Raw genomic sequence first — 17,294 nt, forward strand, 5'->3', positions numbered from 1 at the left:
CGCTGAATATTTAAAAAAATATAGACACAGACAAATGAAAAAACATAAAATGATCTTACAAATTGGAAATGTTAATAATCAATCATTCAAACCATCAAAAGAAATCAAAGTAAATCTGAGTAAAAAAGTAAGCGCTACATTTATAATGTACGAAGATATGACAGGAACATAGTTCTTACCGGGTGCCCGCAAGGCCTCTTGTTCTTTTTATTTAGTGTTTGTTGAATTGTAAATATGATATTCAATAGAAGATGTTCTTGTTTTCGAAAGTATATTTTCTTGCTAATCTTCTCTTCTTCGAATGATGTGATGTTTGAAGGCAATATAACTTATAATAATATTTAGGATTACCTATACTACGATCTGTATTATATTCGTATCATGATATTATCACTTTACATCGAAATAACTTATTATTATAATGAAGTTTATGATTGTTATTCGATTATTCGACCTCTGAGTGAGTTTTCAACCGAATCTTTATTGTTCGACCTACTTTTAAAAACATTTTGTTATAAGAAGTAGCAACGTTTATAAACTACGGCTGGATTTTTGATATTTCTTTTCATATTGAAATACGCCTGTCACCTGAGAGCGATTTCGTTTACTATCGTGCTTTGAAAAACGCGCAGAGGAAATTTTGCAATTTGTACTCTTAAAACAAACAACTTTCTGTATTTAATTGCAGCAAAAGATTATTTAAGCCAAAATTTGAGTGAGTAAATTAACGTTCTTTAATTTCTGATACAGGAATTTTCAAGGGTAACTAGAAAAGTGAACGATCCGGTTTACCAGCGAGTTTATATACTTGAAAATATCTCGAATTTCGACATTGTAAACAATAATGGGTCGATAATTTTATTTGTCTATCATCGAAAATATTAGAATGAATTAACCGGACATTTTTAAGAAGGTTCTCTGATTTACTTTTCCGAACTCATACTATAAAGGCTGTTTTTAACGGGAATAAACTTTAAATTGAAGTTAAAAATTGATTAAATTGTGGGATACCATATCTATTGATTTTTTTCTGAATGATATGAGAAGTTGCTTGTTTGTACCGGTAAACCACACACAAAATAACAGTTATGACATTAACACGTGACTGAGCGTAATCGCGTATTTAAGAACTGATAGAGTTTTCAGCAGAATTAGGTGAGCCGTTTTTTAATGGTATTAAAAAAACTGGAAAAACTGAATAAACAGAATCTGAAAAGTGGATAAAACACATCATTTATCTATGGAGATAATGTTCGTTCCAGCATAAGCTGTAGTACATGTTCGAAGAATAATTATATGAAGGCTAACAAAGAACTTTTTTTAAATGTTTTTTCCCCCTCTGGAAAGTTAGTCGTGCGGACTGAAGGGGTTGCACTCACACGACTTCAGTACCACACCGACTATGTACTGCCATTTTATTTTTATTTGTATGGGTTTTATGCATATTTCGATTTGAATTTTATTTTTTTTAAAACATATGCTTTTATAAACAAACGTATTTTGTTACATTTATTAATTATAACAATGTAACTCAACATAATGTAGAACGCTTATTATATACACAATTAATTAATTGTTTTAATATAGTGATGGTAAATAAGTAGGGAATATAGTATTATATTACTGTCTAAATAAGCTACGAACTTACAAGTTAACTCTAAAAGAGTTTTAAGTTTATGATAAATTAACTATATAATTAATATATACTCATATTTAGAACAAAACTCATGTGAGAGTGTCTAATCGTACTACTGGGATCATTTGTTTTTAAAGCTCTCATTTATTAAAGTTCAAGAATTTAAAATAATAACATGACCACTATCAACGTTTATGAAAATTTTTTTAAGTAAACTGAAAATTAGAATATTTTGTTAATAATTGTTAAATTCTGCCTTATCGTGGATTTTTAAACAAGTAGACATAATCTTATTTTCTAATTTACCACTCACCCTCTTCCTTCGGTATATGCATTATACCGAATATGCTTTAGAAATTGGTATATGCTTTATTCGCTCTACGTCCGTGATTTGGCCATCTGTGCATGAGCTTCCAGAAAACAAGCTGTAATAGACGGAAAAACAAACACGAGAGTGATTCTATAAGAATTTTATTTTTTTTAAGATGACAAAATCCTAGAAATGTATTTACTAAATCAAGGGCGGTTGTCCGATTATTTAAATAAACAAATGACTTTAAAAGTAGACATATTTAACATTAGTTTTATGGTAAGGGCACAAATTTAAAAAAAAAAAATATATAATTTCAATGTTGATGGTGAATTATGTTATAACTTGACAATATAAGACAAAAAGTGAGAGTAAAATTTGTCAAAATCTTTAGTAATTTTCAAAATATCGAATATAGAAAATTTTGTTTAATTATTTAGCTTTGATATTTCGAAAATCAAGGCAGATATTGAAAAATTTTATCCTCATTTTTCGTCTACATTTATGAAGTTGAAAGTAAGGAACAAATAATTTCAACCCTAAATCTAAAATTGTCTTGGTGCTCTTACTACCTTAACAGCACAATTGGTTCAGTGAAAGATTGCTCGCCTGCCACGTTGTTCGATTCTCGGACGATGCAAAGTGTATTTTTGTCCATTGTACTAAACTTCATGATTTCTTTTCTATGTGAACGTTTTCAAAGGAACTTTTCAAATTTCAATTTCAACACACAAATTTCAATTTCAACACAGGTTTTCAGTTCCTAGGGCTGTATGTTAACACAACTAAACGAATGTTATAATAAATATTTTGACATCAAAAATTACTTCAAAAATAAAATGTTACATATTTTGTGTTTGATATATTTTTAAAAATAGAAAGTTGTCATTTGTTTATTATTTTATAGCTTAGTAACTTTTTGTACACAAAAATAAATATGAAACTGGATAAAATCAGTTCTGTAAACTTTTTTTTTGTGTAATTGGAAAAATATTCTATAACGAAAAGAGATGCAGTTGTATTATTACTGTTTTTTTCATCGAAGAGTATTCGTTAGTAGGCAGTAGACATGTTGGGAAAAAATCTAAAAAAAGCTTTATTAAAATCGATACATCCATTTGGTATTTTCATTCTTGTATGTAACGTAAAATATGTACAGTGAAAGACATCTCTAACATGACTATTTATTTATACATAAACAAATGTGTTTTAGCGACAAAAAACTTCTTTTTGAACAGATTTTAGGATTAAAAAAGAATATACCTCTTATACCCTGATGTAAATGGTCCGCATTCGGAGGAAATGCGGCTTAAAAATACCATTATTGCATTTAATCGAAAGAAAACACGCTAACTACGGAAAAAGGCTTCAGCCAGAAGTTTTCAATAATAACAGAGAACATTTGCCTGTGTACATGATTTTTGCGTACAATTCTCGATAAATTTTAAGTGTTTTTTCTTTCGATTAAAAGCAATAATGACACATTTTTGAATCGTTTTTCCAAAAAATGTTTTAAACCAAAATTTTTAGTTTTTTTTAGGAGGATCAACTTTCTTATTTAAAGTGTTATTATTACCGTTTAGAATCTAAATTGGCCATTAAAGCAACCAGAAAATCTAAGTAAGTTTAATAATTGATAAATCATTTTTCGTTGTGTGCATAGTAAGTGGAGGATGCAACTAAATCGATCCTCTTATAAAATTTATAATCAATCATACGGCTTATTTCAAATATAACTATTTTTCAATTATTAATTGGTATAGTAAATGTCAAATCAAAATTATTAAAAAATAACAGTTATTTAAACTTTATCCGTAAGAAATTGTGAAAAAGAGACAAAATTACGTAAATAATTAAAAAAAAATGTAAATTAACAAAATGACATTAATAAATTTTCTATGTAAACCATACATACAAACCACAGACTTATACGCCCATGCATCAAATTCGATTAGTACCACAAACATATATAAGACATAAATTAATGTACTCAAGTAGCTTTACTCTAACATTAATGGCGTAATTGTATAAAAACAATTTACTGTTACCAGATTAAGATTTTCTTGTCAAAACAAATAAATTCCCATCGGAACAAATCTGAAAGCGTCTCGCACATAGAGTGATATCTAGATACATATCTAAAACTAGAACCAACTGTGCTCGTATGTGTAATGTATGTCAATAAAATTTTATATCGAAATAGAAATTCGATTAACTATGTGTACAGCATAGAATTGTATTTCATACATGCACTAGTTGACTAGTGTGTGGATACCATTTTTAATAGAAATTGAATATCAGTTACAATAAATAATATCATGTTTTTCCAAGAATTATTATTGATATAAATTATATAGATTAATTATTAAAATAATGTTATATAAATTTATACTGGATGGTAGGGAATTTGAATCGATACTCAAAGAATAGGTGAACTATTGAATATACTGTGTAATCTTATAAATTTTCATTTTAATCATTATTTTCGCTTACAATTTTAAGTAGATCTTAGTTTCCGAAACTTAGCATCCGAACATCCAAATGGAAGTGGAGGTACGTACTCCTTTGAAAAAATCGAGAAAACAGCAAAAACCAATTTTTGGAATATGATGAAACTCGATGGATGGGGTAATTCTGATATAAAAAGGATAAAAATCAGGTTAATTTAATGATTGGATGCAGAGTTTCTGAGTTATCGCAATATTTGGATCGATTTTAGTCCATATCTCAAAAACTATTCGACCAGTCAACAAATACAACCAATTTGAAAAAATCAAGAAAAAATTTTGTTTTTTTTGACTCCGATTTGATTTATTCAATCAGTCGAATGTGAAAAATACTCACGCAATAAACAAAGAACATAAAAACATAAATCAAAAATACAATTATTAACCGCAACTGGTATGAATTATAAATAATGTCAATCTATTTAACTGATTGATTGACAAAAATAATTGACATTCAATTTGCATTCTATTTTCTTGACTAAATCAAAAATTATATGGATATCGATCTTTTGCTATTTGCACAGTGCGTGAGTTTTATTAGAGGCGTTTCCATGGTAACGATACACTACTTTAATTATATAATTGTATGGATTCAAATATAAGTGTGTGGATTGCATTTATGATTTACATTGAAAATTTAATATTATTGTCTCAAAAATTTAAATAAATATTTATGATAATTTACATTTGAAAATATATAATATGAGTGCAGTTTGATTTCTTATTTTCACAATTATTAATTCATTAAGTTTAATTAATTAGTCTTTTTCAATAATTTTAATTTGACATTTTCTATAACATTAACATGCAAGGAACTGCAAATTAGTCATAACAGTCTCCTTTATCTCCAAAATTTTTTACTGGAAGCGCTGGCATCGATTTTATTATCCCTACCATGACTACGCACACAACAAATAAGCGTATGTTGTAATTTTAATAATAGCCAATAAATCGAAGCAAAAATCTCGCTTCTTTATTTTCTGTTTTAATTTTAATTCCCGTTAGAACGATAAATAGAAAATAGAAGATATAGTAATCGAGTCAGGGAAAAAAAAGTATCACTCCGAAACTGTGAAAGGTAGAAAGTTGTAAATTGGTACGTAGCTTTGTAGATTTCAGTTGTTACTTTGAGTTTTTTTTTGCCTTTAGTTATTGCCTTTTTTTATATATCAACCGCATTTGGTAATATACAGTTTGAAAGAGCTTTCCCAATTTTAGTTTTTGCAAAACTATACAAGATAGAAGGTTAAAAAATAGTGAGTTTCGAATAACATATTTATTAATCCTAGTTTTATAGCAACCGCATTCGATTTTTAAGGGGTTAAAAACCGAAAAGGAGGATTTTTTATTTTAATATAAAATTTTATGTATTAATATTTGATTTAAAATCCGTAGATAAAAAATTGTTATGAGAAACAAGAAAAAGGGCTCATTTGTCGATATGTTTGATTGGAATACACATGAGTTTTGGTATATGCCTGTTTTCTCCGAACCAAAATCGGACTAAAGTCCTAAATTTTACAGCGAAATCAAAAAAATGTTTTAAAATTAATTTTAAATACATAAATTCTTGATCAAAATTTGATACTAAAACATTTAGATTGGACCCCAAGGAAAAGAAGGTAAAAACGACAATTAAAGATGGAAATTGCTGTGTTTTTTTTAAATTTTGAAGATTTCACTTATTTTGCTGTTACAAAATAACAAATTATAAACATAATTTGACACCTGAGATAAAATGAAATAATGAATAATGTTTATCTAATAATAAACATAAAACCCACTCATTACAAACATTAATCATTACCAGATATTTGACGATATGATTTGAATATAGTGTTATTAAATATTCATATTTCCAGTAAAATTATTGAGTTTAAACTGGTTTTTCTTATAAATAAATAAAGATATCAAAATATTAAAATTCTATAAGCTATTTCTCTTCTAACATCACACACGGAGTTATTATATGAGAAATGTATTTCAAGTTCAAGAGGTTGACATTTTTAGAACTTGGCACGAGACTCTATTATCTTTTTTTTCCCTACTGTATTTAATAGATATGATTTTTTTCTTATTCATAAATTTTGATATACTATGTTTCAGAATCGAAAAAATCTTTATTGGTTATTAAGAAATTCATAAAAAAAATTAACAGTAAGAAATGAATAATAGGGAATGTTACATAGAAGCGAATAAAAATTGTACCAGATAAAAATTTCCATAGAAACTAATAACATAAAATGCCCGTCGGTAGATGAAATGATCTTCTACAATTTTTAGAGTGTCGTGCAATGTCATTCCGTTTTTTCTAGTCTCGAATAAAATAATTTTTGGATTTCTATTTCGAAAGTATTCTTACTAAAATAACAAAAAACAAATATTCGCCTTGCCACTGTTTTTCACTTAAGCTATAAAGCCCATTGTGATAACCCTGTAATTTTCGGAGACTATTTTACAAATTATTTGCTTATTTGAGACGCTGGGTTCAGTCTATCACGATTATTTAAATTAATTTTTGTTGTGACGACGGAAATCAAGGTAGCAGGTATAGCGTATAAGGCAAGTTGGTTTGCTTTTTTATATTTCCAATGGATTATTTCCATAATAGGCATCTAATAGAGGTTTGACCACAACAAATTCTGAAAAAATAAATTCTATTAAATATTTTCGTTACTACTGAACTCTCAATCAGCTTAACATTTTTTTATGAATATTTTTCTTTTTATTCCGGGAGACCATAAGTTTATCTAAAAATGACATAAAAGATATCTTTCGATCAAACTATCTCGTGTTTTTTAATGATAATTTATTGTACGTTAAATTGTGAGCAAACAGATAAAAAAAATAATGTAAAAAATTTTTTATGTTAAATTATATTGTTTACGGCGACACATTTTCAGGATATATGAAATAAGTTTTTGAAAATTTATGGATGTAAAAAGTTTTTATAATAAATACCCTAGAGAAGACATGGTAGAGACAATAAAATCGATGCCAGCGCTTCCAGTGAAAAAATTTGGTGATAAAGGAGGCTGTTTTGACTAATTTGCAATTCTTTACATGCTAATGTTATAGAAAATGTCAAATTAAAATTATTGAAAAACACTAATTAATTAAACTTAATGCATTAAAAATTGTGAAAATAAAAATCAAATTGCACAAATATTATTTTTCAAATGTAAATTATCATAATTATTTATTTAAATTTGTGAGACAATAATATTAAATTTTCAATGTAAGTCATAAATACAATCCATACAATTATACATGCATCCATAAAATTCTATAATTAAAGTAGTGTATCGTTACCATGGAAACGCCTCCAATAAAACTCACTCACGGTGCGAATATAAAGATTATGTCAATGTTTCTGGTTGTACGTATTTTGCATTAAAAGAACATCTGGTTTGTACGTAATATCTACTATAATACTATATTGCATAATTAAACTTATATGATTATTTATTTTAATAAATATATTTTAATAATCTTAAATATGTTTATTTATATAAATTAAAATATCATATAAACAGACGATCATCTTCATATTAATCGATGGAGCGGGCTGTGTCCCAGAAATATTAAATTTTACGAATTGCATAGTGAAAATGGAATGAATAATGAGATAAAAAATATAATAATAACTAGCGGACCCGACAGACGTTGTCCTGTACACAAGTCTTTTTGTAATGAGCTGAAACAATCTGGACCGCTTTGATGAAAATTATTATTGAAAAGTTTACTATATTATATATTACTATATTATATATACTCCCATTTATTGGACCGGCCTGAGCTTCGACCTTTGGCCTGGCCTTCGGCAGTGGAGCTCGCTGCGCTCGCATATGGCTCTAATAAATGCCTATTGACAATAAAAAATACATAGTACACATAGTAAGTTGTAATATAATGTGATATGATTTATATGCGCTCCCACCATTTAATGAGATTTAACTTTTTTGGTGTGGAACCCTTAAAAACAGTTGTAGTGGACCGAATGGTAAATCTAAACCATTCTCCAATCCCCTTGAACTCACACAAAAAATTTCATCGAAATCGGTCCAGCCGTCTAGGAGGAGTTCAGTCACATACACACGCACACAAGAAGTATATATATTAAGATATCTACTAAATAGAATGTTTTTAATTATACATGTTAATTCAAAACTATTTACATTCAAATCAGATTTTGAATAAATTACAGGAACATGATTATAAGCTGATTTTCAATTTTCCAGCTAAATGAAAAAATTATATAAATATTTTGTGTTCGAGTTTCGAACTATTGAGAAAGTTACAAAATCGCTTTATTTCCTTAGAATTTAATTCTAATTTTATTTACCCACTCTATTTTTAACTATTTCCTCATTCACTTTGACTAACGAAGACCATGTTAAAAAGAAAAATTGTTATTAATTTTAGCTCCGTGTTTCACATATTGATGCATTATTCTACATGTTTCATATATTGAAATATTATTGATAGAAAAAACCATTAATAAAACACATATACATGGTGGTGAAGATTATAACATCAGAACCCTATTAAATGGTAGATAACGTTAAAATAATGATGACTTCATCTTTTTAAAACTATGTTCCTTATCACACGTTATCGTTCTGACTTTGCTGGCTCAAAGGTAAAATCAAAAAAAAGTTCAACAAACAAAAACGACACAAAAAACCGACATCTAGATTATCTAGGAAACTAAAACTTTTTCAATCGATTCAGCTTGCCTTGAATTTGGAGAAAATGCAAATATATTTTTATGACACTTTGTATTTTTCGTCAAAATTTTATGTTTTATCATTTTAAAAAATTGACATAATAAATATCCTGATTAAACCAAACGTAATGTACGCACACACTGGGTTGACTACTAAATCTTTTTAAAACTAAAACTAGAATTAATTCATTCGGTAAAAAGTAAAAGTAGCTATGAGATTAAAATCTTTAAAGAATCGAACAAGTATTAGACTTACTAAAATTATTACCTTAAATTTTCTGAAAAATATCTTGTAAATAAGAAAATAAGCGCTACATTTACAATGTACCAAGGTACGAAAGGAATATATTTCTTTCCGGGTGTCCCGCGACATCTCTCGTTTTTTTTTTTGGTTGTTGAAATTTTGGAAAAAAAGGTTATTTTTGGGAATATATTACACAGTTGTTGAGATTGTAAATTTTTACGATCAACATGCATGGGCACATGACAATCCATATGAAATTTTCAGCATGAATTTGCAATTTTGCTAAAATTTCAACAACCTGCGTCAGACTCAAGATTCCTTCTCAGCTGCAGATGTATTGAGAAACTGAATATTTTACGATACCTACCTTTCGATGAAAAGACCTGAACCACCCTGTCTAAGTAAAGTGTTTTCAAAACAAAAACGATAGTAATAACCAATCAATACAATTTACTAAATAACATGAGTGCTGTTTAGTAGATTGGAATATTCATTCATACAGAATAAATACCTTTTTTTTTTATTTGTGTTATTTATAAATCGAGAATCAGAAATGGAGTGTACAAATATCAAAGATATACTCTTTGCAATTGTGACAAAATAATGAAAAATATGGTATTAACCGGTTAAGTTGGAAAATATGATAGTTGACTGACATCCAATTTGCCACAAAAATGTAAAAGTAGACTTATATCATAACAAAATTTTAAATTACTATAACAAAACTTCAAAATGAAAATTAAAATTGATTTAAAACGAAGAACTTATAAGCATTCAAAGATTGTCGCCCGTCTCTTTCAGGTAAAACACAGTTTTATATGTAACTCTATGGTGATACCGTGCCATGACGCCACTAATCTAAATCTTTATCTTTGTATTATTAGGACTTTTAAACGTTCATATTTTGTATACTTCTAAAGATTTTAAAAAACACTCTTCACTTTTTTGTCCGTGAAGAGAGAATTCTTAAAGTGATAAAAATTGATTACTATATAGTGGTAGGTAATTTTTATCTCAAAAATCGAAGATTTGTCACAAGAAATAATAGTTAGTCAAATTATACAAAGCATTTTTTATGAAAATAAACATTTTGGCTGAAAGTGCATTCATTTTTAAATTAACCATTTAGAAATGCAAATCTTGTATTCTCCTACATCATCAAATTTTCACCAAGTGTAGATATCCCGATAAAAGTAACCGCCATATACCAGTCAGACATATAGATAAATATATTTTAACTTTTCCCCCAATTTTCTTGCCAGGAGCTAAAAGCGATTATACTAATTACACCAACCAAATAACGCATTTAAAAAAATATTAAATGTTTCTATCGCGAAGGGAAAATAAACTGGAATAAAAATTTTTGTGCTTAGAACCCGGTCTCTAAAACATCAAATTATTTATCTCGGAACTGCCATCAAATTGATTAGTATCAGGACATTCACAAGGGTACCATTTAAAAATTGAAATGTTTAATAAAAAAAGTTGAATCGTTTGTAATAAATTTTAATATTACACCTGATATTTGCCTATAACTACCACACACTTGGATTTGAAGTGTATAAATATAATACAAACTATAATTTATTTTTGACTGACTGCGTATGAATAGAATATGTATTTTTAAAATTGGACCAAATATTTTTGTATTTACATGCCTAGCACATATGTTGAGTTGAGTATGGGTAAACGTACGAATGAAAAGTTTGCATGCATAGGTATTAGAAGACACAAACTACTATTTACTTTTCTTATAAAATTTAACGACGCCAAGCCACGTGTTTGTATTTTTAAGATTATATTATTTCTGTTTTTAGGATTCCGTATGCCTTTTCGAGGAGTCTACTTAACTCAAAAATTTAAATTTTATGTATCCTGCTTAAAACAGTTAAGGTCATGTAAATACATGTTACGTAGATTGCTTAAATATAATATAACCTGAATAACACGAATTCAATGATGGTTCGAATTATCGATTTTTTTTAAATTCCTTTTCTTTTCCGTTATTATTTGCATTCATTATCTCCTCAAATCGGATATTTAAAAAGAAAAGTCATTTCGACCTACAAGACATAGAGTGACATACAAGAGATTTTTTTTTATACCTCTACAATTCAAGCATTAATAAATATGCTTGATATTGTATAGCAGTGTTTCTTAAAGTGGGCGATAACGACCTCTTGTGGGTGTCAGAGGCCTACAGACGGTTAGGCTAATCAGGGTAATTTTGAATAAGGGTTGCTTTTTTTTATATGAAGTTGGACTAAGTCTAAATCAATTCTGAAAATATGTTGCCCGGTCATTTAAATAAATAAATGACTTCAAAAGTAGGCACATTTAAAACTGGTCTTATAGGAAAACGGTAGATGGATTATATGTTTTCATAGATTTCTCCAAATGTAATTTGCCTTTTTTTTTTAATTGCCAACTTATTCACAGAAAACGATATTCAATTGCTACCTCTTAGAATGTATATCTTTCCAAAATCTATCTCTAGTTTTCTCTAGGCATGGAGTTATTTGAACAAAAGGCAAGATTCCTCAAAAATATTTGTACCAAATAGTCGATTTTTTTTTGTTCAATTGATTACTACCCGATGCTACTAAATATGTGTCCAAGATATTATGTCCCATTATAATGTGACAATAATTATTTGTTAAAAAGTGGTTTTGTGATAAAGTTTGATCGAATTCACAAATTAACAACAGTTTTCCGGTAATAATTATTATTGATAATACCTAGTTGGTATGAATTTAACGTGGTTAGTATTAGTTAGACATTTGTTAATATTTAAAGTAGTCGTATAAAATGATGATTGAAAGGATTTATAAAATAAACAATTAAAAACCATTAATTATCGATTATGTATATTACAACCATGTGTGTTTAAATATAATCAGTTATTGCTTTATTAATAAATAAAATGCCATAGTAATAAAAATATTTTTTTCAATGACAAGGCCAATAAATTATAATTTAAAATTTTTAGCGAAGGAAATGGCCAGCTATCGCTTCTGTACTGATGATGGAATTTTGAAAAAATTTCTTCATATCTTCATATCTTCATACCTAATAGATGTCAAAAATGAGTGATACATATGCATCCATACTACGATGTTTCTGTACCCTCTCTAGCGGTCCCAATTTAAGTCCCATTTGAATAAAATAAAATCGGCAGATAGAAAAGGGATGGGGAGGAGGTGGGTGCAAAAAGTACCAAATTTTGAATTTGTTCAAAATAAAAAATGTTTTTGTACTTTTAATCAGTTCTAAGCAAAAAAGTACTCTTGTGATTTTTTTCTCTGTGCGCTTAGCTTTCGAAATAAAAATTCTGAAAAAATTACAAATTCAATATTGGATTTTAAGAAAAATGTGTCATTTTTTTAAATTTCTGAGGAAATTGGCTTAGCTAACGCAGCTCCTGCGCTACGGAATTTTTTGTTTGTTTTGTTTACCTATTGAAAAGCAATTATTTTTTGGAAATAATATTTCATGAAGACGTAACACAAAATAATAATTTTTAAAATAGTAATTGAGTGCCTAATTTCCTCGCTCCTAAGCGGATGAATCGATTTTGAAGTTTTTTGTTTGTTTGTTTGAAAGGTGATTGGATTGAGAGAGTTTTTAGCTTTGTTTTTATGAAAATTTGCACAAGAGATCATCATCTCTTTTCTAGTTGTTATCGGGTATGGAACCTTTAACTCGAAATTGAAGCATAGCTTAGAATGAGATCTGATCGATTCGTCTGTTGCAGCGTATACTTAAGGCATGAAACGATTTGGATTTTTTCTTTTGTTTGAAAGGTAATTTGATCATGACTGTTCTTAGTTATGTTTTAGGAAAATCTGTTGAGCCATTTGAAAATTCTTTTCTAGTACATAAAATTCAGAATTCGTTATCGGGGACATAATTTATTTTATGACTTTTTAAAGTTATTTTATTAACATCCGATAGTATAACCTAGAATTTTTTTATGTTCTTAATGTTTTATAAAAAAAAGGTTGATTTCTTTTAGAAAGGACGACTTTTCGTCGTTAAATTAAAAATAAAATTCTTCTAGCATTGTGCGGTCATCGATTTTCATTTTCATACCTATAATATTTTATTAATATTGTTTATTATTGAAAGTATTAATATTTTTATTGCTTTTATTAATCAATTTTAACATGAATTACATATTGGCAATTTGTTTTGACTAGACAAATAAATAAAAATGTTACCTTAAAATGTTTCTTAAGACCCCAGATTCTATTTGGAAGCTTTCGGGTTGTATTGTCTAAATCGATTTAAATTTTTTACGGGGCATGTGATATTCAGGAATAATTTTATCAGTCGTCTGTAGTCATGTCTCAGAAACTAGTTATTCATTCGCAAAATCAAAGTTTTCGAAATCAAGAAATCTATGAAAACATATCATCCATCTACCGTTTTCCCATATGACCAATGTTAAATATGCCTACTTTTGAAGTCATTTATTTATTTAAATAAGCGGGCAACTTCCCCTAAAATTTTCAGAATTGGTTAAGACTTAATCCAATTTCATATAAAAAAAATTCAAGTCGTTTATCCAAAATTTCCCTGGCGCTCGTACATCCGTAATAATGTATATTGGTGATTTTATATATATGTGTGTAGATTGATGATAATATGGAAGCACTGGGAAGAGTACTTATACCGAAACCTATGCGTTGTTGTTTATCAAATGTATTACATACATCGCTACGTTTATACAAATATGGGAAATTCTTTTGATAATCGACCCGAAAAGTTTTTTAGTAATGTGTGCTATTTTATGAAGTTTTTTTTTAAATTTTGCAAATGCAACATTGACAATCATAAGAACATATGTACTGAAATAATTAAAAATAAACTGAAATTCAAATGTAATAATAAATCATTTTGCGAAACAAAAAGTATAATAATTTCACTTATCAGTAGTAGGTACGTATTACTTATTTCATAAAAAAAATTTTGGCGTTATTTCAAATATTACTTAAATATTACTAAATTTTGCCAGATTCGTATAATAATTTTTAGCATAATGTTAATCAATACGAATATTATTTATTTAAATCTTTATTTCTGGTTGAAACTAGAAAAATTTCAATTCGATAAGTCCTCTTCTAATTGATGACAGGCGACAGTTTTAATTTTCTCCACGAGTTGGATGTTTGTTAACTTTTTTTAAGTCATTAATTTCGTTATATTTTTTTATCCATGGGAAGTTTGCTTTGAGAGAAAAAATCCTTCGAATTTTTTTTATTCGAAATGTTTATTATATATATATTATACACGGTAAGAAATGCGTGGCGTTTACTACATTTTAGTATGGTATAGAGACAGATACATATAGTAATCAGTATAAGTAATATTACAGTATTGAATAGGGCTGTCCACCAGAAGTATTATGGGTAGCAACAACCAATATGGACATGACGCCCATACTGTCTTGATTCGTCTCCCACAACTATTGCTAATGTTACCATTCCCTCAATACATTATACAGTATGGTGTTCACACCGATACTGACATAGTGTTATTCGCAAAAAATAGTGTTATTTTCTTACCGTGCAACCCCAAGTGAATAAAATAGTACGGGGTTCAAGTAAACGGGTTTACTTACCTTTTGATGTTCTTATAAGAAATAAATATTTCAACGATCCCAATACTTAAATCAAGAAAATAAATATTTGAAAGATTAAGAATTTTCTTGAAGCAGGAACATATTTACCTGCAACCATGGCAAATCATATATTCTTGTAACCATTCCTTTTTACGCATAAAAACATAAAACTAGACTTGATACCATGAGAAAATTCGAAAATGAAATTAAAAGTGATTAGAAAACGAAGAAGTTATAAGCATTCAAAGATTGTTGCCCATCTCTTTTTAACAAAACCAATTTTTATATGTATTTTATATGTATCTCTATGGCAATATCGGGCAATGGCGTCACCAACCTATATCTTGCTCTTTGTTAGGAATTTTAAACGTTCAAATTTTGCGTACTTCTAAAATTTTTCAAAAACTAACTTCCCTTTTCTACTCGTGCGGTGAGAATTCTTCACTTGAAGTGATTTAGTCAACATCCCTATTATACCGATAAAAGTGGATAAGTGACTTTTGAACATAATAACAACACCCCAATGTTCTCTTCGATGTTTACTAAATTTTGTAACGAGCAATCAAAATAATTTCATTTTATAGTTAAGCTATACTTGAATTCATATTACACTGTCTCAAAATCAATACTTAACGATCACACATACTAATTTCCAAGAAAAATAAATGTGCAGCTACGAACTATATATGAAATCGGACCCTAAAATACTAGAGTGTGCACAATGACAAATTCCAAACGCGTGACATGTACAGTATTAAAAAAAATATATAATATCACTCTGGTATATGAAAATCATGTCTAGAAGATCAATTTAATCAACTAAGCCAAATTAATACGATATGAAAATTTTATTTCAAATGAATTTTTATTTTTGTTTGCATATGTATAATATTTACCCAAGAAACCGTTCACAAACAATGGCGCAGAAAAAAATTATTTTATTATATTACATAATAAATAAATACACAAAAATTCGTATACACGAAAAGAATTTTATCATAAAATTGATTGTTAGAATTAAACCAATTACCGCTAATTAATCATTAAGTAAGTTGAAAATTATATTTATTTAATTATAAAAGTGAGAAGTTTTTTTTTTTTAATAATTTTTTTTTAATTAATAAAGTTTCGAGTTTTATATTTCCATTTATAAATAATGAAAATAAAAACTTCCCAATAAACATCCATTATATTCAGTTTGATTCATATTTCTACTGGCTGTCTCAAAAAAAAGTCCATACAACTCTCTACTATGTGTAGTATGGCTTAAAATTAATCAATTACCATGCAGTTTCTCGTCAAAAAAATTTAAAAAAAGTTTTTCAATTTAGCGAAAGTTGGATGGAAATCCAACCCATGACTCCATGCGTAGTGGTATAGTATTTTGCTGGCAAGTAAGCAGTCTTGAATTCGATTCCCATCTAAATATGTATAATTTGTCAAAAAAATATATATAAACTTACCTATTTTAGCTAAACTTGCACAAAAAATCCATAAACCAATAATAAACGGTGTTTCAACACGATGAAATTCCACTACAAAAATCGGATACCGTTTAATTTCTTTTTTCGTAATAGTTTCAACACCAGATTCCGTGGATCCATCTTGTCCATTTAATGGTGTAGTGTCACTATAACCATTTGAACCGCCCGTACGTAATTCCGGTGATGGATTACGTTTCTTATCAGTACTATCACGATCTTTTGGTCCCATTGGTCCAAACTGAAGACCGGGATATGTTTCTTCAAAGCTATTACTCATCATATCTGGATCAGGAGTAAAATGCCCACCTGTGCTGGGTGCAATTGGTAATGATATTGGTAAAGCTTCATCAGTGGTTTCAGCAGCCACATAATTATTGATTGCTGTTACCATCATTAACAAAAGTATGTAAATTATAATTGGCCGCCTACATGCTCGACGCGATAAATTTACACCATGCTTCAATGAATAGGGCATTTTGTAAATATGTTTTAATTTTAATTATATTATTATTATTTAATAAAAGTCTTTTATGTATGAAACGAAAATTTAATTAATTGACATTTAAAAAGCTTGTTTTAAAATATATGTTTGTATATTTTTAGCTATAATATATTTTTTACTTCTTTTTTTAAATATTTTAAAGAATTTTTTTTACTATAATTTTGTTGTTTTAAATACATTACGTATAATTTATTTTTATAAAACCAACATTTATATATTGAAATCATTAGTAATTGATTTTCTGTAATACACGGAGTCT

General features: G+C 28.0%; 1 protein-coding gene across 1 annotated transcript in view; it reads right to left on the minus strand.

Annotated features, from left to right (window-relative positions):
* The window catches only part of LOC123299195 (probable Na(+)/H(+) antiporter nhx-9), a 90,650-nt gene extending 73,629 nt beyond the window's left edge, over positions 1 to 17,021 (minus strand). The window contains exon 1 of the mRNA XM_044881490.1: positions 16,513 to 17,021. Coding sequence (XP_044737425.1) covers positions 16,513 to 17,008 — 496 coding nt within the window. The 5' untranslated portion in view covers positions 17,009 to 17,021. The remainder of the gene's footprint in view (positions 1 to 16,512) is intronic.
* Between the last annotated feature and the right edge of the window lie 273 nt (positions 17,022 to 17,294).

The sequence above is a fragment of the Chrysoperla carnea genome, chromosome 4 (genome assembly GCF_905475395.1).
Source record: "Chrysoperla carnea chromosome 4, inChrCarn1.1, whole genome shotgun sequence".
Taxonomy (NCBI): domain Eukaryota; kingdom Metazoa; phylum Arthropoda; class Insecta; order Neuroptera; family Chrysopidae; genus Chrysoperla; species Chrysoperla carnea.